The following is a 23721-nucleotide window of genomic DNA, read 5'->3' as shown; positions in this document are numbered from 1 at the left end:
AGAGGAAGCTGTAATCAGCCTGGTTTATGTGTCTGCAACCAGCTCACAGGACATGGTGTATTTTTTATAAATTGAGAGAAAACATGAATGTGTGCTGTTGTTAAAATTACACAAAAGAAAACACCATGGAATGTATAACCAAGGATACAAAAAAAAAAAACATGCACGAGTGGAAAGAGAAGATATTATATGCACAGTTATAGAAATAAATTGCATCTGTGTCAAACAACTGACTGTGCTTAAAAGTAGTGCAAAGCATCCCCACTATCAAAAAATGTTAAATGTACATTTCACTGCAGAATTCAAACACTCTGAAACAAGGAATCCGCAAGCGTTAAAGCACATGGTTCATATTATGAACTCTGAATCAACATGTAAAGATTAATAGAGACAATTAAAAAAAAAAACATGACACCAGACTACTGCTGATTTTATTGGGTCATCAGGTTAATACTTTATTTTGTTTGATTGCAGCAAAGAGAAAGAAAGAGAGACAGAAACAAGAGGGGAGAGAGAACAAGAAGAATGTCGGAAAAGGAGACTACAGACTTTGGGAGAGCTGTGGCTACAAGCCTTTGTATCAAATCTAAAGACAAATTCATCAGGCAACATTAAAACATCTTTTAAAAATAACATTAACATATTTTGTGGGGTCTATATGGCACAGTATTACCCTAGACATGTACACGATACCAGAACAGTTTAGCCACACTCCTACATCTATGAACAGCTTCATAGCAAACAAAGCCATGAAATCTATCTCCAAATCATACTGTCATTTCTCAGGAAAACGTTTATTTGCTATTCAAATTTCTTATGCCATAACAAGGCACCGTAACAGTTGAAATCTGGCAGATCCACACCTTACTATAGATAATTATTTAAATATCAAAGCAGAGGCACATTCATTTAAACTAAAACATACAGTAAATAGTTGTATATTACCACCAGATTCCAGTCCAGTCACTACAATACGTCGATTTGCATGCTTTTGGTCTGTATGATATCCGTGATGGCAAACTGTGGCATAAGAAATGGTCCAAAAACACAAATATGTCCATCTACAGGAATGGCTTGAGATAGTGTATTGGAGACAGCAAGGCTTTTTTACACTGAAACTAACCCACAGAAAAGTGTCAAACAACAAAAAAATAACAGGTGGCCTGTATACTGCCGAGGGATATGCTGCTTAGGCAGATTTATTTTGGTTTTCTTATTCACGCAGTCACTCACTCTCGTACACAAAACACGTTCGCACACACACAAAAGGCTTGTAACCACACCCAAGGGGATGCTTGTGTTGCCCCTTCAGTTGGTCACGCTGTGTTTTAACACTCCTTCCTGATCCAAAAGGCGCCCCGGTACCATCACACACGCATGCACACACACTGAAACATATGTACTTCACTCAGAGGTGCAGTGCGTGAGTGTATGCTTGAGGGAAGGGGGAGAATTAAACAGCTCCTAAATAGTGGCTGTGAAACGTAAATGTGGTAGCTAGTTTCGTGGAAGTTCTCCAAACTGCGGTCTATAATTAATTAAAAAAAAAAAAAAAAAAAAGTAACAGAGATATGGAAGATTAAAAGGCCAGAAAATATAAAAGGAAACGGAAACAAAAGCTGTGCACACAATGCCAGATTTGCTGAGGATATAAACGGTTAGGAAGCAAGTGTTGCTCATGCTTTGTGGATACAGAACCCAAGTTTACTGACATGTTCCTAGGACTACTGTATATATGCATACCAGACGTTATATGGTTCTTTAACAGGTTATTTGTGTCAAAACAGAAACAAAAAGGAACTGAAACCAACTCTACCATTAATGCTGCTGTACTTCATTAACCTCATGACTAAATTTACATTCATATTTTTAAGTTTACTCCCCCTTTTCACTGAAGCCACTTCCATCTGGTAAGAGGGCTAAACAACATAAACAACAACATAGTTTAACAAAACAAACATATAGAGATAACATTACACATAACAAAAAGGCCCCAGGAGGGCATCTGGTGAGTTTCGGCCACCACTTTGGCTGCTAAGCTCAGCCTTTTCCTACCACTTAGTAAATGACACAGGGCAGGAAGGGAAATAGTTCAGACTATTTCCAGTCTCCTCTTAGCTTGGGAGCAGGAACACATTTTTTTTGTCCCCCAAATCATTTCTGTGGGGCCTTTTGACACAGAGTCCAACAGTTTTGTGCCCATATATTTCTTTTCCTATCCAGAAATAACTCAAGACCCTGAATCCATTTTTCTTTTTCCTTCCTCGCTGTAGCTTTCTTCTTCCTGGCCTAGGAAATGGAGCCTTTTCCTCTTCCAATCAAAGAGGTAAAAGCTAAACAAGGTGAAGGCTGACTAGTTTTTATTCTTTTCCTTTTTTTTTATGTGAAGGAAATGAGATGAAAAACGGAAGTGCAATGGTCTACCAGCCTTCGATTCTTACCCAGTGGCCAGCTACATATCCAAAGCAGCTACAAGTGTCCCCTTTAAGTGACCACTACTTTTCTATTTTGTGCACATAAGGTATAAACTATGGTGACTGCTATACAGATCCTACAGTGTCATCTGGCCACAAAGTCACATGGTTAGTTGAGACAGTAGAAGCTCAGATGATCCGTCATTGTCATAGACTTGCATTCAGCCATAGAATTGACTTCTTATTGATTTGGATATGAGGAATCACTTCTAAATGCACTTCTATACATTGACCTACAGTAGCTATTCCAACTAGAGTAGGAATGCTGTGTGCGTCTGACACGGAATGATCTAGCCATTCATGCACATACTCCATCACTCACAAACATGCGCGCGCGCGTGCGCGCACACACACACACACACACACACACACACACACACACACACACACACACACACACACACACACACACACACATACATACGCAGTAATACCTGCTTAAACCCATCTCTGCATGCACAAATCACTACATACATGTGCATGTACATGCTCATATATAACTTTCATGGACAGTTTAACAACAGGATACACCTGCATTCTCATTCTCACAAACAAACATATCCAAGGTTTGAGTTGCTTAACGCTCCACCTCCAACTGTGTTGAGTAAGGACTCTTCGGTCTCATCCCTTATCGTTGCCCACACAAGCCTTCCCTGAAGAGCGTTTATCCTCGTTATGCGGTGACTATAAAGGGAAGCAGACTGAACTAATTGTCACACAACACGCACCCTGTTAGCAGTTCTTATTCTTATATTATAGATAATATAATGAGTCAGAGAGGAAGATTAATCAAGCTCTAGAACTACAACACACTACAGCAAGACAGGAGAAACATAGAGAAAGGTGAGCAGGAGTAAAGAGAGGGGAGTAATGACACATCACTATGACATCAGCCTCTCCTCCCCGTTTCTTTGCTCCTTCTCCTCCCTTCACACCTCCTCCTGATTTAATGCCTAGCTCTGATCTCTACCGAATAAAAGAGAGGCAGGGGTAGTGTGCGAGTGTAGTCAGTGACCCAGTGAGCACGCACCCCTCCCGCTCATTCCAAACAGGCCAGTCCGTCCCCTTTGAAATATATTCCTTATAGTGCTTCTGTTGTCCTACGGTTTGCTGCTGCTGCTGTCTCGTTGCTTCTTGCTGCTGCCACCGCTGCCGCTATACAGGCTGGGATTTGCCACTAGGGGGTGAGGGGCTGCGCCCATGTAGGGCCCAGCAGTGGCAGCGTAGTTGAAGATGGCTGGGAGGAAAGGCAGAGGCTCCACCTTGTCCCCCGCAGGTGCCATCATATTCAGAGCCACAGGAAGAGCTGCTAAGTTATAGGGGTAGGCCAGCAGCTGTGGCCCATAGAGCAGCTGGTAAGGGTCCGGATAAAATGGCAGCTTGGCCAGGTCCCCGCCATTAGGGACCATCACTTTTCCCAGTGGGCCAAAGGGAAGAGCTCCAGCAGGATAGGAGGACATGAGCAGGTTTTCCTCCTGCTTCTTACCAGAGCGGTAGCTGTCCGGCACAATTAGGGGTAGGGGATAATCCTGGGCAGGGTAGCCCACTGGGGTGGCGTCCCCCTGCTGGGAATCTCTGGAAGAAACAGTGTCCTGGTGCTCTGGCTCAGGTGGTTGAGGGGCTCGGGGGAGAAGCAGAGCGTGGGCAGAGGGGCGGTCACCGGCACCAGCTGTTCCAGTGGGTAGAGTGAGCCTGTCGAGCCCTTGTGAACTGGAGTGAACCTGGCGGTTGGCTTGAGCTAACAGTCCAATAGTTGAGGGGGACCGACAAGGGGACTTGGGAGTGTGCCTGTGTGAGGAGGGTCCATTCATAGTGGTTTGAGTGGGGATGTGCTGGGGGGACGGCACAGGACTCAAGGGCTCCTCTTTAGGGACCAACAGCGCAATCTGGTCCTCTGGGGCATGAGCAACTCTACTCATTTGCTGGGCCCTCTCTATCTCTTTTTCTCTCTCTTTCTCCATTTCTATGTCCCTCTCCCATTCTCTCTGTCTCTGGAGTTCCCTCTCTTTCTCTCTTTGCCTCTCTATCTCCCTCTCTCTAGCTAGTATAGCGGACATGGTCAGGTCTTGTGCTTCATTGGGAGAAGGACTCCTGGACAGGGATTGAACTCTGAGATCTTGGACTAGAGGTGGTTCCTCATAACCTGCATTTAGAAATATACCACTCCCAACCTGCCTTTCCCTGTCCATAATGACCCCATCCCGTTTCACGAATCCCCCCTCAGAGCTGGGAGCTGTTGTCATGGAAACAGGAGGAGCAGCAGTGGTTATTCTGGTCTGTGACGTCATGGGCACATTTGGAGAGGTGTTGCTGGATGCCACGATGTGCACAGGGCTGGGTATTCTGTGAATCTGGCTGTCTAGGTTCTTTTTGCTGGGGGTGCGATAGTCCAGACATTCAGGTCCATTCATGACTAGCACACTCTGGAGAGTAGAGGGTGCGGCAGATGTGAATTCATGTTTAGTGGGTGTAAGGTTTACTGGACTTTCTAATGGAGGGTCTGCGATCTGTGGGCTGGGCTCTCTCTCTGGAGTGGGATGTGTGAGCTCTGTTAGTTCAGGTTTGTCACAGGATTCTGACATCTGATGTTCATCAGTCAGTTCACTGAGATGGTCTTCATGCTGCGGTGATGCCAAACAGTCACCACTGCTAAGCGGGTCCGGTGTTGAGTAGCTGATAACTGAAACAGAGAGAGCACTGGGAACCTGACCTTTTTCAGGCTCTAGGTCTCTTCTTACTGCGTTAACAACTATCTCCGTTGTTTTCGGCTCTTGGGCTTTATCTTCCTTTTCTCTTTCTGGGGAACTGCTTAATTCATGGCGTCGAATATGGCGAGTTAGTGCTGAAGAAGTCTTACACACCTTATGACACTGTGGACAAGTGTGTCGGGATAATGCTCTTCTGCTTAGGCGACTTGGACTAGAATTACTCCCTACTAAGCCCACTTGCCCCCCTTTTTCTTCATCATACTTTGCGATCTCTGGCACACATTTGATCCCGACCCCTTCAACTTGTTCACCAAGTGCCACTTTAGAGGGTACAGTGGGGGTCTCAGTAGGCTTGGGGTGCTGGGCTCTCTGGTGGTCTTCCAACTTATCCCTGGAGGGGAAAGTGGCTCGGCAGAAGAGGCATACAAACTCCAGCAGATGGCTCAGCTCATGTTTGTCTCGCTTCCTGGGGCTTGAGAACCAGCGGCCACATGTACCACACTCTGCTGCATTCCCGTTAGTCCAAGGCCGCCTTTTTATTCCTGTAGGAGCCACTGAGGTAGACAGAGGAGGCTTTGGAGAATGCAGAGGAAGGGTGGAAGCCTCATGATAGGCCTCCTTAACCTCTTCCTCTGCGTCTTTGTGTTTCTCCTTTAAAAGGTCAGAGAGATAATCTTTCTTTCTCCCCTCTCCCTTGTCTCTGTTAGCTTTTGACAGTTTTTGGGCCTCCTCCATCTTCCTTTCCTCTTCTTCATCTTGTGATTTCTCTGTTTCTTTATTCAGACGGTTCTTGAGCCTCTCTGCCCTCCTCTTCAGCCGGATGGAGCGCTTGTACTTCAGTTTCCTCTGCCAGCTCTTGACCCTCTGCAGATGTGCCTGGGCCTTTCTCTTAGGCTTGTAGGAGTAATAAGGCCGCCATAAATTATCTTCCATGTCATGGTCACTCTCCTGCTCACGCACCTCCTGGCGGAAGTAGTACTCCCTCACTTCGTCAGGGGATTTGGAGGTTTTTTTCCTGACCTCCTCCTCACAATCTCCTCCTTCCTTGTCACCCTCTGCTTCCATGCTGGCTCTGCGGTGGAGGCGGTGTTTATGGTGATGGTGGTGGGAGTGAGAGTGGCGTGGTTCCTTGGCTTCGCGCACAGATGATGTTTCACATCTTTTGGTTTTTGGGGGAGAAAGACTCTTGTCTCTCCTAAGGTCTGTCTCAGAGATGCTCCGCTTTACTATTGCTTCCTCACCAATACGTACAGTAATCTGGCACAGCGGCCCTGCCTCTTTGACCTGTGACCCTACAGATGCTGAAAGCTGCTTTGAGTTAGAGATGTCACTCTTGCTGTGGGACTTCCGTGATTTGTGAAATAATCTCTGTGTCTCTGCATCCTGTCCACCTCTTGAACCCTCCTCTGCGGTATCTGAACTGTCTCTTGATCTCTTTCTATGGTGATCTGCACTATCCCTTTGCTTCTTAATTGGCCTAGGGCTGCCCTTGTGTGAAGTCTGACTGTTGATGGTTTCAGGGGACGGGCTGCTCATTGGGCTTCTTTCACTTCCAGAAGTGACCTGGTTGCTATGCACAATGACAGAGGATGACACTGCTGTTCCGTGAACTATGACAGAAGGTTTTGTATGTCCATATGTTATCACAGAAGGCATGCTTGTTTCTGTGCCTTTACCAGTCTTGGGAGTTTTGGTTTTGTTGCTACTAGACATTTTGAAGCTGCCACTGCCTCTCCCCTGCTCTACTTCTAATGCCTCATTCTCATGTTTTTTAACTTGGGGCATGTCCGTCTGATGGAGGGGTGTTAGTGCAGAGAGGTCCCTGTGTTCAGCGGCCACAGAAACAGGGAAGTCATCGGGGAAGGCATCTGGGTCAGGCTTAACACTTTGAGAGTGGGCACCACTGATGAGGCTTTGTAGGTCCCCAGGGCCCAGAGCACAGCCCAGGCCAGGCAGGGAGAGGGGAGGTGTTTCAGTTGGTGGCAGTAGCAGGCCATTATGCAAACTGTCACTGTAGGTCTTGTAGGGTCTCTTCTGGGAGCGCATGGGGAGAAGGCGGTAGAGCTTGAGGGCATTAGCTTTCTGCTTATAACCCCCATTAGCTGTCTTTTCACTGGAGATGAGGCTGGGGTTAATCCCATGAATGGTCTTCTGGTGTGTTTTGAGATTGTAGTAGGTGGCGAAGGCGTCCCAGCAGAAGATGCACTGGTAGCGCCGCTCTCCCGTGTGCCACACCTCATGCTTCGTGCGGTACTCAGCCAGGGCAAAGACTTTGTCACAAAAATGGCACGGATATTTGCGGCGCCATGAGTGCACATTAGAGTGACGCTTCAGGCTGGATAGAGTCATGTAGGAACGCTCACACACAGAGCAGAAGTAAATGACATTGCCATCTACCACCTTCACAAAATGGTTCTCATCACCCGCCAGTAACTCTGCGGCTGCTGCGTCATCACCTTGGATACGTGCCAGGAGGCTCCGCGCTTTCTTCCCTGGCCGCGCCTTACTGATGTCTGTTTCTCCCACAATCATTCCCCCCTCCACTCTCACCTCACCCTCCTCTAGCGGCTCCTCCTTTGGCTGCACAGTGAGAGAAGGAGGGCCCAGGCTGTTGGAGGGTAGGCCTGGCACCTTGCAGGCGGCCTCATGGGATTGCAGTCTCTTGCTGTGGATGAAGACTTTGCCACAATAACGGCAACTGAGGGCACGGCTCCCACGATGCAGCCGCATGTGGACTGTAAGGGAGGAGGCCGAGCTGAAAAGCCGATGGCACACCCCGCAAATCAGCTCGGGCTTCAGGCTGTCGTTAGGGGAATAGGAGGATGAGTGAGGGGGTGCGGTAAGACCCTCAGATGGGGGAGGAGGAGGTGGCGGTAAGGGGGGAGGGAGGTGGAGGGTGGGTGGGTGAAGGCTTGGTCCATGAGGGCTTCCCACTTTCCCAGCTGGTCTTCCTGTTATTTTTTCTCTCCTCTCTGCATCCCCACCTCTCTGATAGGCTGATGTGCCTAGACTGAAGAGGATCTGGGCAGTTTGAGAGGGTGAGGCTGTACCATTGGCCACCCTGTGTCTCTCATCCCATCCATCTCCACCATAACAGCCCCCTAAAGACCCACTGGAGGATCTTGGGGGCGACCTCTGAAACTGAGTCTCTGGATTGAATTTGGAGCACTTCAGAGGAGGCGGAGATTTTATATCCTTCCTGATAAGTGCATGAACAGTCATGGGAGATGAGGAGGAGGAGGGGGAAGAGGACGGAGAGCTATCATGCCTCGAAGGCTTAAAAGGTCTGTGCTTTACGTCCATGGTAGCATCCAGTTTCCACAGTGACCCCTCATCTGAGCTCTTGGAGGATGGCCGCCGTCGGTGGGGGGAAGGGGAGGACGAGGAGGTGCTACGACAGTGGTTTGGAGATGTCAGAGAGGCTGGGAGGGGGGCAGCACTAAGTGGGAAGCTTAGGGTGATTTTTGCATTTTTAGGTCCATCAACCATGTCCTCCAGCCTATCCTCCATCATGGCCTCTCCCCTGCCTCCATGCCTTTTACCTTTCATCTCCAAATGCTCAACTTCCCCTTCCTCCTCCTCTTCTTCAGGCTGAGAGGCCACCCCAAGAGACTGGACAGGTTTGTGTAGTCCTTTGATCTTTTTTGAGCCGTACAAATTAAAAGGCAGGTGTAAGGGTGTGGAGGCCTGAACTGCGTGAAGGGTGTGTAGAGCCACTAATGACAGTGGTGGGGAAGACAAAGGTAACGATGGCTGACTCTGGTGGCACGTGGCGTCCTCAGTTGCAGTATGTGTGAGGTTGCAGAGGGAAGTTAGCCCAGTAGCCAGGTGCTGTTCACTCAGACGTGACTGAATAAGGCCCGCGTGGAGGGGGTCCCACACCTTCTCACCGGACACCATGACCAGCCCCCGAAATCTGAGAGAGATATCAAAAAGAATATGTTAGCACTATAAACATCCTAGGTTAATGTACTAAACATAAATGTACACTGACATAAAGCAAAAATTAACATTTCACCCAAAGCTTTTGCAGAAGCAGTCATGGCGCTCATGGAACACTTTTGAGAAACGGCAAAGAAAACTGAATGCCCCAGCAATGCTGAACTCCAACAGCTCAGCCAGGAATGGTGAGTGAAAGGAGGGAGAGGGTAGGGGGAAGGAATGAATCTGCGGCAGTGCTGGTTTAGATTTCAGCGTGCCACAGCCAAGCCTTCAGGAAGGCATTCCAGAGATCCATCTCTCTTGGCTGTGACACAACATTCCCTATGCCTAATTGGAAGGGGTTCAGATTTAATCAAGATTCCCTCAGAATAGAGTGTTGACTTCGATCGACGGCCCTAACGCACACAAAAATAGTCCCACTCTCTTGCTATTTGAGCAAGAGCCTTGTTAGCCATTCCTGGCAGTGGCTAGAATTTGCTGGGCATGACTCTAACCATTTATTTGTGAAAGCAAAGGTGGGGGGGGGCGTTGCATGCATGTGAACAGAGAAGGGGTGTTTTTCTGCCCTCTACATCCGCTACAATCTCAGCTAAGCTGCAGAAGATGAGCGACAGGCCTATTCTCATTTCCATTCTAATTCAACTGTCATGGTGGTGGATGCAGTCCTGCAATTTTTGCCATACATAAAATAGCGCCAGATTCACATGCATTAGGCACTTGGCTGTTACTTATTTAAAATGGTTCCATTTGTTTAGGTCTGCAGATTAGGGAGAAGAATGGAGACAGTATAAGGCCATAATGATGTGACGAGAAGAAAAATCCTCAGTCATGCTTTTCTGCCTGCGTTTTCAAGCAGCAAAGCAGCCAGGAAGGCAGGCCGCTGTAAAATTCCACAGGCAGCCCTGAACAGGCAGAAACTAGGTCAGCACTGTTATTGCAGAGGGAAGAGGAGGGAGAGAGAGAGAGAGAGAGAGAGAGAAAGAGAGAGAGAGAGAGAGAGAGAGAGAGAGAGGGTGAGGATGAGGTAGAGTGAAAGGGTGATAGAAAAAGGGAAAGAGAGAAAAAGAGTGAGGGTTAGTGAGAGAGCAAGAGACAGAGAAGGAGAGAGGAAGGGGGGGGGGGAGTTTGAAACAGGAACAGTCAGACACACTGCACTGTCAGACAGACAGGAGCCCAGGCAAACACTAACACACACAAAAACAACCACCACATAGACATACATACAACCACACACAGACACACATAGACAACACAATGCATGTGTACACAATACTGTACAGATGCTCATAAATGCCCACAGGCAAGACAGACAGGCATAAACAAAGTGGTTCAACATGGACGGGACCACTTGTAAATGACATTCAAAACCAAAAGGTGAATCTGAGTGCAAAACAGCACTGAGGCTGAGGATACAGGTGGAATGAAATATAGTCAACAAAAGGAAAACAGAGGTGTCTAGTAATGACATACTTAGTGCAAGCAGTGGCACATACTTTTTGTTGTATGGAGACAACAAACCAGAGAGATTGCCTCACAAGTTCATGCCTATTCAAGATGATCTGTGTCTAGAAACATGAAAGCACAATCCTACTTGCCAGGCTTGCCATTTTTTTGCTCCGTATTGAATCAGGCCTTCATTGTCACTCACATTTGCTGAGCGATAGATGTTCTGCAGGAAATCCCTTATGGCAAGCGCCAGCCTGCTACAAGTGGGTGGACACACTGAGAGACAGTGTTAAGGCAAAAAATTTCACCATTTCATCTGATGCTTGCGCCGTGGACAGGAAAATGCGTATGACGCCCCCTTGGTCGCTTTCTTTATCTCCCTGTGACGCACACAGCCGCTGCACAAGCAGAGCATGCACGACATGCTGTCTGATTGTGACAGGCAGCTTTTAACACGATTTAAATATACCGGATTTACTTTTAGACACAGAAATGTGTGCATTAACGCATAGGACATGCAGAAAAACACTATTATTGCTTCCTTATTAGTGTAGATTAGTGGATTTACACATAAACAACACACATAAATCCTTCCTGAAAATCAAACACTTTTGGCACAAAAAACAAATGTGACCATGAATGTGGCAAGGACCCTCAAGAGAAATCAAAATATACAGCAATCTTGTTCACACACCTCTCTGCAACAGGATGTTCTGCAAAAACAAACAATGTTGGTCGGCCTATGAAGTGTTCATCTATTTATGCTTGTGGCATTACAAAACCACACAGCAGGAACAGGTGCTCAGCGGGTGCAGGACAAATTACTAACTTGACTCAAGTAAACATAAAACACATTGTACAAAACACATTCAATTTCAAATGACAGAGGCTCTTCACTGACAGGCAGAAGGAACAGTGGCATACGTTAAGCCATGTAGTGATTCTATTTGTATTCCATGTCAAATGACAAATGTGAGGCAAAAGTAAACAGTCAATTGGAATTTTTTTTTTCAATGTTAAATTGTTAGAAATAGCAGAAACTTTTAAAACCAGTTAACACTGGGGAAATTAGAAAGAGCTGTTTGGCTCAATAATCCTAACATTTTGTCTGATTTAATCTTTGGGCCAATTCAAAATGGCAAAAGTTTTACTAATGACTTTGAGATACTTTGCCTTTAGTATCTGAAATGAAATCATGGATGACTTTCTGACCTTGGAAGCCATTAGTCAGTAATCCACTGAATTTAAATGGTCAATCAGTCACCAGGAACATCACTGCTGAAGTGGCCTTGCATAACATAAGGCAGGACGGCAAGAGAAGTTTGGCTGCTATGCCAGCTCAAGGCCTTGAACCAGCCGTTGAGCAATCAGTTTATTCCACTGAAATTGGTGCTTGTGCTGACAGACAAATAACTGTTAGGATTCACTAACCGTGCTTTTTTTTTGCCATCTTCCATCTCAAAGGAAATTCCTCCAAAACCTTACCACAAGCACTGTAATATTAAACAGTTCAAAGACAAAACGCACGCTGAGTAAAACTTAATTTGGCTCTAAAATAAAGTGTTTTAAGCTCTTTAGTCCAATACTTCTTATAATTGAGGACAAAAAAGTCTGAAAATAGCAAATTACATTTTTTACCAAGGAGGTTATGTAATCACCCGTGTGTATTTGTTTGTTGCTTTGTTTGTTTGTTTGTCAGCAAGATTACGCAAAAAGTGCTGAACCAATTTGCACGGAACTTGGTGGAGGGATGGGGCATGGCCCAGGGAAGATCCCATTAACGTTTTGGGCAGATCTGGATCATTTACTATGAATTTGAATTTTTTCCTCTGAAGTCTGCTGTATGGTCTTTGACATTACCTTTGGCGGAGGTCTGTGCTCTACCGAGTACATTTTCTCGTTAATACTATCTTAATGCCAATAAATTTACTTCAACATTGCAATATGTATATAAACACTTAACATTGGTACCAAAGCCTAATTAAAATTTCTGTAATATAGTACAGCTGAAATGATCATCTCTGCTTTTCCCAGTATTCTTGCCGTTTCTCATCACAATTCCAGTTGATTACAACTTGGGTCTTACTTTCATAGTTTTAGCCATCATTGTACTAGCCGAAGTAGTTCCTGAGATCTAGGAATAAAGCAACGTTGCTATAGCAAAATCCAAAGTTGCAAGGGCAGTCACACGATCAGACAAGTTGTACTGACTCTATTTTGAGGTAAAACTGACAGTGAACACTCCTGAAAATCTGGTAATTATCACTCACTGCACAGGAAACCTGTGTGCAAAAAGCTACAGTAACCTGTAGCAGGTTAGCAGGTTAAGGCAGGAAGTCGGTCTGTAATTTGCGTATTTCTTCTTTCTTCTTTTTTAGCAATGTCACTGTGTAACCAGATCTTAGCAATTAGGTTGCTGAGTGCATATTAGTGATAGGACTGATGGCCAAAACTACAGAAATAAAAACCAAGTTGTAATGGACCAAAATTATCCTTTAACGCTATCTTTAGCAGTGATGTGCCGTCATTGTGTGTGTGTATATGTGTGAACGTGTGTGTGAGGGGTTAAGGGGAGTGCTTGCAAGGCGGAATGTGGGAGGCCTCGGTGTTCCAGCCGGTGAGCCAGCGGCAAGGAGCATGTGGGAAGAGGAAGGTGTCGGTTGGGCTTTCTCCCCAAGGAGGGGCAGCCGGAGGGGCCCGACTATCAGAGCAGCAGTTGGTCTGTGAAGAGGAGGGTGTATGTGTGCGCATGAGGGTGTGTGTGTGGGTGGGTGGGTGGGGGGGCATCGTTAGCAAGAACAGCTACTGAACTCTTCACAACCCCCCGGCCAAGAGAGCGTGGTGGAGCCAGCCAGATGGGATAGAGGGAGGGAGGAAAGGGGGGAGGAGGTAAGGGGAAGGGAAGTTGGTAGGGGTTGGGGAGTGGTTCAGCAGAGGTGGTAGTGGTGGTTGTAGTGGTGTGAGCGGGGGAGGTAGGGGTAACTTCAAACACATCTCTTCCATGTTCACATTTCATGGTTTACTTGTCTTTCTGATCCCCCTCAGTGTGACTGACTTTGTGCCCCCTCTTCTCCCCCTCCCCATGTGTAAACTGTCGTATCGTGGTGTTTTCGCATGCCGCTCCACGCACCAGCGAACCTGTCCATGTCTAAAACGCCATTCTCTCCACGGTCTGTTAGGTCTCAACCCAGCACGTAATTCCCATAATTCTGCTCACTGCAACAGAATCATAGGAGGCATTAGGAAGCTTTAAGGCCAAAAAATTACCTCTAGAGAGCAGTAACATTATAGCAGTGACCTTTCTGAGCTAATTTGCCCAAAATCATTTTCAATTTCAAGCATAGTCCTGGTTGAAGGGGGTGAGATAGCCCCTTTGGAGTTCTCAGTCTAAAACAACCAAGAAGCATTTGAGTTTTAGTAAGGCTCTGCCAAAGTGGCATGTTATAACCGTCATCATAAACTGCAAGTGTAACTATGGCAGGTTAGAGAAAATGAAGCGCTGCACCAGTTTCCTGAACGTGACTACAGTGTTTAATATCAACATCCTTTATGTTGTGGTATTTAAAAGAAACTACTGACATAAAGAAGGCCAACCAACTCCCCCCTGCAAGCCGCAAGACTTGCATGCTAGCACTTTTATGTCTGTGACAACATCATAGCAGCACATCGCAGCATGAAGCTACAACTTCCTATTGTCTGACCTATGACCCCTACCACTGTGACAGTGTGGATCATGTTTTCCATACATTGAGCACAGGGGCTTGGCTTGGCATCCATGGAAACCAGGAATGTGGAGTGGTTGGCAGCAGACGCTCTGTTGTTTTGGAAAAAAGTGAGGCTTAGGGCAGCAACAACGGGATTGGTGACATCAATATGCCCTCTGCTGCTCTACGAGAGACAACCTCCAGCAAAACAACAGGCTGGTAAAATGGAGGACAAACTGGGCGGCCCAAAACTGGAATAAGAGGCAGAACCAGTTGGTGGAACGAGAGATGTTTACCGTCACCTACATCCAAGTTTTTCTCCCAAAACACCTCCTCTGATGTTGTTCATAAGTTGATGGGCATGGGTGGCAGACTGGCCCACCATGTTAATACCCCAACAACAAAGCTCACATCATGTTAACGCCTGCTCTAATGTGTGCAGGCCGCCCCCTGTCTGCGGTGAATCACAGATTCTACAAGAGGTTTCGATAAATTAAAAGTTTCATCACAACCTCAAAACGAGTCATCGCTCTTGAAAAAGAACTGCGTGGTGCGCCAGCGACAGAGGGGAGGATGAGGGAGACAAGGCCTGTTACTGGCACACACACACACACACACGCACACACACACACACACACACACAAACACTCATACACGGACAGACCCAGCACAGACGAACACACACACATAAATACACTTCCACACACACACATGTATAAATACACACACCCACCAACACTCACGCCCCAACACACGCACAGTAAATAAAAAACCTTTTCCTCTTCTTCACGCGCGAAGCAACCACCGCCACAGCAGCGGAGTGAAGCAGAAAAACAAGCAGGAAAACAACAGAATTCAGCCTCTCTTCCTCTTATTCTCTCTGTCTCTCAGGAAGGCAAGCATACAAGAAAACGTACCTCGGAAAACCTCCTGCTGCATCTCTGCTGCGATGTGTTCTCTCCCCTCACACTCCCTCTCTCCCTCTCCCTCTCTCTCTCTCTCCCCCTTGGTCTGTGTATGCGCACGTCTGAGTGTGTGTGAGAGAGAGAGAGAGAGAGCGAGAGAGAGAGCGAGAGAGAGAGAGGGAGAGAGAGAGTGAGTGCAGGGAGAGGCGGTGCACACACACACACACACACACACACATACAGGCAGCAGTGTGTGAAGACAGAGGGCAGGAGCGATTCTCACACTCGAACTTGCTTGCTCTCCCTCACTCAGTCCCCCTTTTCTTGGTCTCTCTCTCTTCTCTCACTCCAGTTTTTGCCTCTGACACACGATTCTTAGTGTTTTTGCTCTTTTTTTCCAGCAAGTGACCCCCCCCACCCCCCACCCCTCCCTCTCCACTGAATCCAATCTTCTTTTTATTTGGAAGTGTTGTTCCCTCTCTCTCTCTACACACACACGCGCACACGCACATACACACTACTTTACATACACAAAGCCCAGCGATAGGGAGAGGGAGGGAGAGGCAGAGGGAGACAGAGTGGGAGAGCAAGCAAGCAAGCAAGAGGACGCCATTTAAGCAGTTTGTTACGAGCACTGCAAGTCCCCAAAATGGCTGAAAACAAACAGGAACCACGCCAACTCAAAAAACCTGGGCACAAGGACGGACAGACAGACAGTGAGGGAGAGAGAGCAGTGTGAGTAAGGGAGACAGGGAGAAAATGTCAGACAGAGAGAGGACAAACTGGTGGTAATCAAATGGCGGATGGGAACACTCTATGAAACAAGTGAAGTTAAGGCATTAAAGGGGTACTCCAGTGATTTAGCACTGTACTTTGATAAAGTTTGGGAACTTACGAGAGCCTGATTAAAAAAAGAATCGTCAAAATCACTGCAACAGAGGCCGAGATATCCCTACTTAAAGTGCTTAGTATGGCCAAGCTCCAAAAACACTGGATCCTACATTTCCCAAGATGCAACTTGTTAGCGTCTTTCATTAGAACCCCCCTTCCCTGGCAAGTGTCCACATTTAACTCTGAAGGGCATCATCCAAAATAGCAACGTGTGAGAACAACGTAACAGGCTGTGTTTGATGGGGACGTGTTCCTTCAAGTACCCGTGAAACAATTAAATACGATTCAGGAAGGCTGGCCTGACTGATGAACCCATGGATTTGAAGGCCAAAACACTGCGCAGTGATTTTAGAACTTTGGAAAGTTGTCACCATGGCAATAATTCTATCCTCCATCTTGACTGGCTGCCTGCTTACACAAATATCGCAAATGGTGGTGGCATCACATTACACAAATGTTTGTCACTTGCAAACTGCAGATAAATTTGGAAATCCTACATGGCTGTTGAATGCTAATGCGGGTATGGTGTATGGCCTTTGATATGTGTCAAAATTAACAGGGGAGGTAATTATCTCATGTCGCAAATCGCAGCTTACAAGTTCCAAATTTGGTCAAACAGGCCCAATGATCAAGTTTTTTTGCCAAACCGTTTTACTACTGTTCCAATGTAGTGGTCCCAAAATGGCAGCCCGAACACGATCTTTCTTTTCTCAGACTTTCGTAAGCACCCTCCAGTCATTATACAACTGTTTTCAGAGACTGAGTAGTATTCCCCAGGCCAAGTAAAGTGATCTTTATGTGTAAAATTAGTGGAGTGCCTCCTTAAAAGAGAAAAGGGGATAAAGGTGGACAGACAGGGACAGAAACTGGGGCAGGGACACTCTTGATTGTCCATGCCTTCAGCTAAAAGGGTTCAAGTGCTATCAGCGTTGATGCCGGACATGTCAATTAACTGCTTTTAGGTCAGTGTGTGTATCTGTGTCTGACACATGAGGCTAAACTAAAACTACTAGTGACAAGGTCCCGTTTTGTTATGCAGTACTAAAACGCCACCCTCCCCTCACCGAAACAATAGCGCCACTGCACCACCATCAAGGCCTGCAGCTGGGCATCGCTACTGATTCATCCGTATCCATGCAAAATGCCTCACAACAGCAACTCTCTTCGTTCTGGTTCCTCTCGGCCACACACGTCATGGTCAGTGGAAATACCACATATTTCTGTTGTCCCTCCGTCAGCCGTGAACCACTTGGCGGCCTTAGATCAGGACGTATTCCCTCAGCTGGAACAAGAAGGCAGAAAAATGAGAGGAGGGGTGGAAGAATGTTCTAGTACTGTTATGCTACAACACCATCATACTTCCCACTGTCCTTTTGAGTGGAGCTGTACCCCAGTACCCACCAACTGAACCTTGACGCCAACAACCCACCCTCCTCCTACTCTTCCCCTGCCCTTTCCCTCTCTCCCTCTCTTTCATCACTCTCTCACCCTCATTGTACCCTGCCACACTTGTCTCCATGGGAACCGCTCTGGGATTGGGTGTTGTTCCTGTGACCTCTCTGGCTCTTGGAGTTGGACAAACTTTACCCCCCCACACACCCCCCCACCCATGCACTTCTGCACGTTTTCGAAGCATGCTGGGTGTGTGTGGACAGGATACATGACAGCAGTTGAGAGGGGCTTCGGGAAAGGACAGCAGAAATATAACTAGAATTAAAATTATGTCTGTGTGAAAAGATTGAGAAATGAAAGAGAGACTGTGTGTGTAAAGCAGATTGCCCGTTGGCAAAGACAATAGTGTGTGTGTGTGTGTGTGTTTCAAGAGTGCGGCCGCTCGGTCCACACATGTGTGCTGGCATTGTCCCGTGGCTGCAGCCAGCCACCAACTCTGTATTCAGAGGCACCCCCGTTGTCCAGCCGTCCCTATTCATGGATGTTTGGCGAAACGTGATCATAGCTTTTCATGCTGTGCTACCAAGCGACACACACATCTGAATACACAAAGATGAAGAACTAAGGAAGCCATCTTGGTGGAAAATTTAAACCATTAGATCACTGAGACTTTAAATATTTAAATAAAAAATTTCCAAAGAAAGGAAAAAAAACCCAAAAAACTGTTTAACCCAGTATAGGGCCTTCGTGAGGTGTTAATCAACATTTTGGCATAAATATACTGCTTTGGCCCACTAAAATGCATCTTACTTAGTATATAAGATGTGGTCCAAAAAATTAAAAAAAAATTTCTTTCAGGATCGCAATTGACGATTGAGGGAATAAAAAAATAACCTCCTCACCATCTTTTAGGAAATAAAAAATAGCAACTTTATGACAAAAATTATACACACATTTAGACACTGTTAAGTAAGTGCTACAGTTAAAGGTGCCCTGTGGAGTTCTTGACCACTGGTGGTGCTGTCCCGATGTTGTTTGTTTTTTGTGCTCTACCAGCATGCGTATAAATTCACACAAACATGTGCACCGGAGGGTTAAGCACTAGACGTTTCTGCTTTCTTCACAGGGTAGTGATGCTATATTACAGTCATTTTTAACAATTGTTCTAAAAATGTTGATTATAGTCACTTTAAGGAGACACATGAATACATGAATGTAAACAAAATCTGATTGCTTACGATGCAAATTCCACAGAGTAACTTTAATCATTTCAAAATTCCCATTTCAACAAACCCACATTAGACTACTAAATGTGTTTTGTGATTCCAGTAAAAAAGCTGAGTGGGTCAGTCATCTTACATCTGATAAAGAAGGGAAACTTCACCACCTGTATCAGTTCCCAAAATGCAGAGTCACACCTGGAGCCTGTTGGCTGTTTTGGTTTTAGTGCAACTGGGCACTAAATGTGTTAACATACAAGCTCTGATTGCCATGCACAACGAGTATCAAATCTTTAGTTTGGTTTTCATATGGCGGATTGTTGGTTCATAAAAAATACAGTTTAAAGACAACAGTTACAAACTATTATAATCAGTAAGAGAGCACGAATCTACTGTATATGATTTTAGTTTTTCTATTTTCTGTAATATAAACACACACACACACACACACACACACACACACACACACACACACACACACATATATATATATATATATATATATATATATATATATATATATATATATATATATATATATATATTCAGCCACAAGATTAAAACTGGTGGCTGATCGGTGTGTGTGAATATATCCTGGGGCATTCTCAAGCGTTAGTAAACATCCTCAGTGATCTCAAAGAAGCGATGACTAACCTGCTCTCCAGCTGACTTGGACTGAGATCAAAATGGGAAGTCAAACGACGTTCAAGGAGTTCAAATGTCAGTGGTTTCTTAAAGAGGAAGCCGTGGCTTTACAAGGACGACACAGCAATTCCTCTTTGTGTGCCCTGCATGCATAAATGTAAGGACAGAGAGGCAGAATGAACATTTTCATTTTCTGCAAAATACATGTACAGATAAGCATGACAAATGTTTACATTTGTAGCCAGACATGCACACAGATGCGAAGTTATTTGAGCCCTCAGCATTGTCTTACAGACACAGGGGCGGTACAATGACTAGTTTGACGAAACCTCCCAAGAAACAGGGAGAGATGAGCGTGCTGGAGCATGTCCCTGGCTAACACTTCTCTGCTGCTTACTGATACAAATCTCAGGGCAGCAACCCAACAATATGGAACAGAAAATCCACCCAATAAACAGCTCCCGAAAGATGAACTTTCACAGGGAAGAGACATTTCAAGCGAATCGCTCTTCCTCAGTCTATTCAGAACTACAGAGATCCTTCACACCAATAAACGCTATGAAAGTTAACTTATGATTAGATGCACCTGTTATAAATTAATATTAATCAAAATGTAGGATTTATACACAACTGAATGCCTATTCACAAAAAAAGGTTAAATTCCAAGTTCTAGTGAAGACTTTTAGAGGCTGAAGTACCCTGCATATGAATTAAGCAATGTTCACTTTTGGGAGCACTGAGTTAATATAATTTTTCACTACCTCTACATATCTTTGTGCAAAGATGTTATTTTTTCAAAAGCCCAGAGAAAATAAAATTGATATCTTCTGATCTACGTGTTAAAAGGTACAATTCCTATTATAAAACCACTTGTCCGTCAAATTTTATCTATGATAACAGAAACAATACATTTTAATCTATTACAGATGAATCATTAATTAAATTTATTAAGTAAGTATGCAGCCTTTAAAGGTCAGATGACATGCTTTCATATATTGTTATCTTGGGTCCCTGAGTGTATTTCTGTATTATTCCACTGTGTATTTTATGTGCCAGATAGGCAGTATGTCAAACATTTTTTTAAATTTATTTTTCTTTACAAAACTTTAACTTTTACTCTTCCCATTAGGTGTCACATATCTTTCTTGAGGCATTACAGGGTGTGGAAAACTCATCTAATAAAATGTTGTAAGAGATCTTGAAGCAACTGGGCTTCAATTCGGCTCTGGTGAAGAGGATTCCAATTGGGCCAATAAAAATTAAATAAAAAATTAAATATTAGAGTTCTGCCCCAGCATCCTCTCTCATATGGAAACATGTCGAACCACATCGTTAGAGCTAAAGCAGAGTTGAAATTTTTGATCCAGAGGTCACCGCCACAATGCCTTTCTTTCAGAAAACATTTTGTAAGCAGTTACTCTTTAAAGCTAGATGAGATGATACAATTCAAGATAAATCACGTCAGTGGTAGCAAACAAGTAAAACTAGGTTTACCGCCTTGAGGTTGTATGTCTCTGCCAACCAGTCAAGTTGCAGTTTATATCCATGTCTGTCCAGACTCATATAATCCATGTAATGAAGACTTAAGGAATTTATCATAATTAGTGTATGAATTCTTGAGTTATAATCAAAAACATGTTTTGTGAGGTTACAGTGACCTTGACCTTTGACCACTGACCACCAAATCTAATCAGTTTATCGTTGAGTCCAAGTGGAAGTTTGTGCCAGATGTAATGAAATTCCCTCCAGGTGTTCCTGATATATTGCATTCACAAGAATGGGATGGACAGACGGATTTACGGATGTATGGACGGACAACCCGGAAACATAATGCCTCCAGCCACAGCTGACGCTGGCACGGAGAAATAACAAAATGTTTTCTAGCATCATGACAGGCTGCAAAGGTTTGTGGTTAATAGCCACAATTATTTAGGGTATAAAATATTTTTCATGTGCACGTACCATATGTAACTTACAAAGACAAATGTAAACTTCATGTTTTGCACTCTCATATCACTATTTGTTGCTACCCAACCTGGGGGTTGGGACCCCAACAAGGGGTCAAAAGATAAATCTGAGGGGGTTGTGAGATGATTGACAGACTAAGATCGCAATCTTTTCTTCCTGTGAATTACTGGATAATTTTACTTCTACAATACTCAGTAAAGATTATCCAGATAAAACAAGGAAAAAAAATCCCTCTTTGGTTGAACAGATTAATACTATTAATACAACCGGTGACGAGGCAAGTAGACGTTGCTTCAATTTAGGGCGTCACAAGCCAAAATAATTTTCCTGTCACAATATGAAAATGGAAGAGTAAAATCTTTACCCGTGTCCTCTGTTACCTTTCGTACAAAGTGCTACATTAAACACACACTACATTTCGACAGCAGCTGAGTGTTATCTGAAAAAAACGTTCAGGCATTCTGAGCTTTTTAAGCTTCAGTAGAGCAGAAACTTAAAAAGCTGAAATTCCTGAAACTTTCTGGTTTCAGCAACTAGTGACTTGAACACTGCACCACCCCTTGCCTGCAAGACAACACCGAAGGACTAAAACACACACATCACTCAGAGGCTATCCTGAGCAGACCTCCAAAACCTGCACGCTGCAAATTTCAGAGTATGTCTCATACACAGGATGAAAGCACAGGAAGGATTCATAGAATTATGTTGACAAGTGATGTTAAACAGTTACAGTTGGGCTAGACTTGTTTAATATATAACTCAATGGGCGGATCCATCAGAGTATAAGATGACAGAAATGTTGTTTCATCGCCTGAAGTCTGACAGGCCTGCACACAAGAGAAAAAATGCTAAAAAAAAAACGAAGTAGATGGGTGTAGGCCACACAAGAGAGTTACAGTTGGCATACAAGTTACAATCAGTTCGATACGCAATAAACTGCTGGCAAAATATGGTTGTGTAACAGGAAAGAAATAAGCAAAAAAGAAGAGGAAGAGAGAGTTTGTAGTGTGGACATTGCCAAAGGAGACTCGAAAGGATAGGTGGAAAATCATCTGGGAGGGGTGCCTGATACGGTGTTGAGGAGGGAGGGGGGAAGGACGGTTGTTTTTTCCACTGCCAGAGAGAGGGAACAGCTAAATCAAATTAATTAGCTCCTTCATCTCCAGGCAGCTACTCAGGCATGCTATACTGGCGAAGACAGACATTCGGGGGGGGGCTATAGGCACAAGAGAATGGGAGAAAGCGAGATAAGACATGGTGGAGGGGTGAAAAGCTTGCTGTGTACTGTATGTGCGCCATTCAGGAGGACGGGCAGCGACAGGGGAGGGGTGCATAATTCTCCGATAAGCGTGAGGGTTGTTTTGCTGAAGCCTCTGTTCAGCCATGAGGCGGAGGAGGAAGTGGCTGCATGTTGGCTGATGCTGTGTGCTGCTGCGCTTCGGGGCAATGGTACATCCTGTTTCTAGACAGCCTGCATTTTGAGGGCACTGTAAACAACCCTGCTTCTCCGAATGCCTCTTTAAATAGCACACAGACACTTCAATCAGAACCTACCGGAAACACAGGGAACTCAGATAGTCTAACAAACACAAAGCAAAAGAAAGATACAAAGAGTGTTTGAGCAATGACAACAAGAGGTTAACTTATCCTGTGATCAAAAATAAAATAATAAATCACTACTAGCTGCGCTGACATCAAAAGAAAAGGAAAAGGAAGCAGTAACGAGGGAACAGGGAAAAAAGAAAGTGAGGCAGATGGTCAGAGGCAATGGCACCATGCCAGGGGGAACACAACAGCAGCAGAGAAGAGAAACTAAACTCAAAAAAGTGAGAAAAGAGAAAAAGAGGCAAAGCGAGTGGTACAGCCAGGAGAGAGCCACTGCAGGCAGCCTGTGGCCACAGTGTGCCAGAGAGAGGGATGAAGGGAATGGAGCAAATGAGAGAACAAGAGGAGGGTGTGAGAGAAATTATGAAAAAGGTTCGAGCATAAGAGGGAGGATCAACTAGGGAGACGTTTCTGTGAGGGAGAAAAAGCAATCATGTGAGTAGAGGGGTGAACTATACAGAAAAGAGAAAGGCCAAGTTGATTCACAGTAAGGAAATGGAGCTCTTAAGTAAGAGGAGAATGTTAGTGAAAAATAGGATGTATGGCAAAGGAGAGCCTGAAAAACAGTGCCAGAGGTCAAGACCTTGGGAGAAGAGAGCAGTGGACAGCTCAGTGCAGCAGCGTTGCCCAGACGAGACTTGGCTGCACTGTGAGAAGCCCAGATTAGCACTAAGCCGATTGCAACGCGAGGTGGGATCAACAGCAATTAATTTAGCACCCAGATAGTTCCAGGAAGAGACTGAAAGAACCTGAACCAAACCTACAGCTCCTGCAAAGCTCTGGTGTGTCCTCTGAGTCAAATACTAGGTGACTTAACATTC

At 45.1% G+C, this 23721-nt stretch overlaps 1 protein-coding gene across 3 annotated transcripts; it reads right to left on the bottom strand.

Annotated features, from left to right (window-relative positions):
• Positions 1 to 447: 447 nt before the first annotated feature.
• On the bottom strand, positions 448 to 19398 carry zbtb4 (zinc finger and BTB domain containing 4). 3 transcript variants are annotated; one of them, XM_040140666.1, is made up of 2 exons: positions 19337 to 19398; positions 448 to 9098 (listed from the first exon to the last, which is right to left on the bottom strand). In XM_040140666.1, exon 2 carries the CDS (start codon positions 9080 to 9082, stop codon positions 3575 to 3577), a length of 5508 nt encoding a protein of 1835 aa, XP_039996600.1. In that variant the 5' UTR covers positions 9083 to 9098; positions 19337 to 19398; the 3' UTR covers positions 448 to 3574. The 3 variants fall into 3 exon arrangements, with proteins under 3 accessions (XP_039996600.1, XP_039996599.1, XP_039996601.1); XM_040140665.1 differs by lacking the exon at positions 19337 to 19398 and adding an exon at positions 15192 to 15300; XM_040140667.1 differs by lacking the exon at positions 19337 to 19398 and adding an exon at positions 15048 to 15106.
• Between the last annotated feature and the right edge of the window lie 4323 nt (positions 19399 to 23721).

Source organism: Xiphias gladius, chromosome 12 (genome assembly GCF_016859285.1).
Source record: "Xiphias gladius isolate SHS-SW01 ecotype Sanya breed wild chromosome 12, ASM1685928v1, whole genome shotgun sequence".
Lineage (NCBI taxonomy): Eukaryota > Metazoa > Chordata > Actinopteri > Istiophoriformes > Xiphiidae > Xiphias > Xiphias gladius.
Note: the sequence above shows the minus strand (reverse complement) of the source record. Positions and strands in the feature narration are given on the sequence as shown.

Coding starts and splice junctions, on each gene's coding strand:
- zbtb4 (XM_040140666.1), bottom strand. CDS start 9,082: ATGGTGTCCGGTGAGAAGGTGTGGGACCCCCTCCACGCGGGCCTTATT.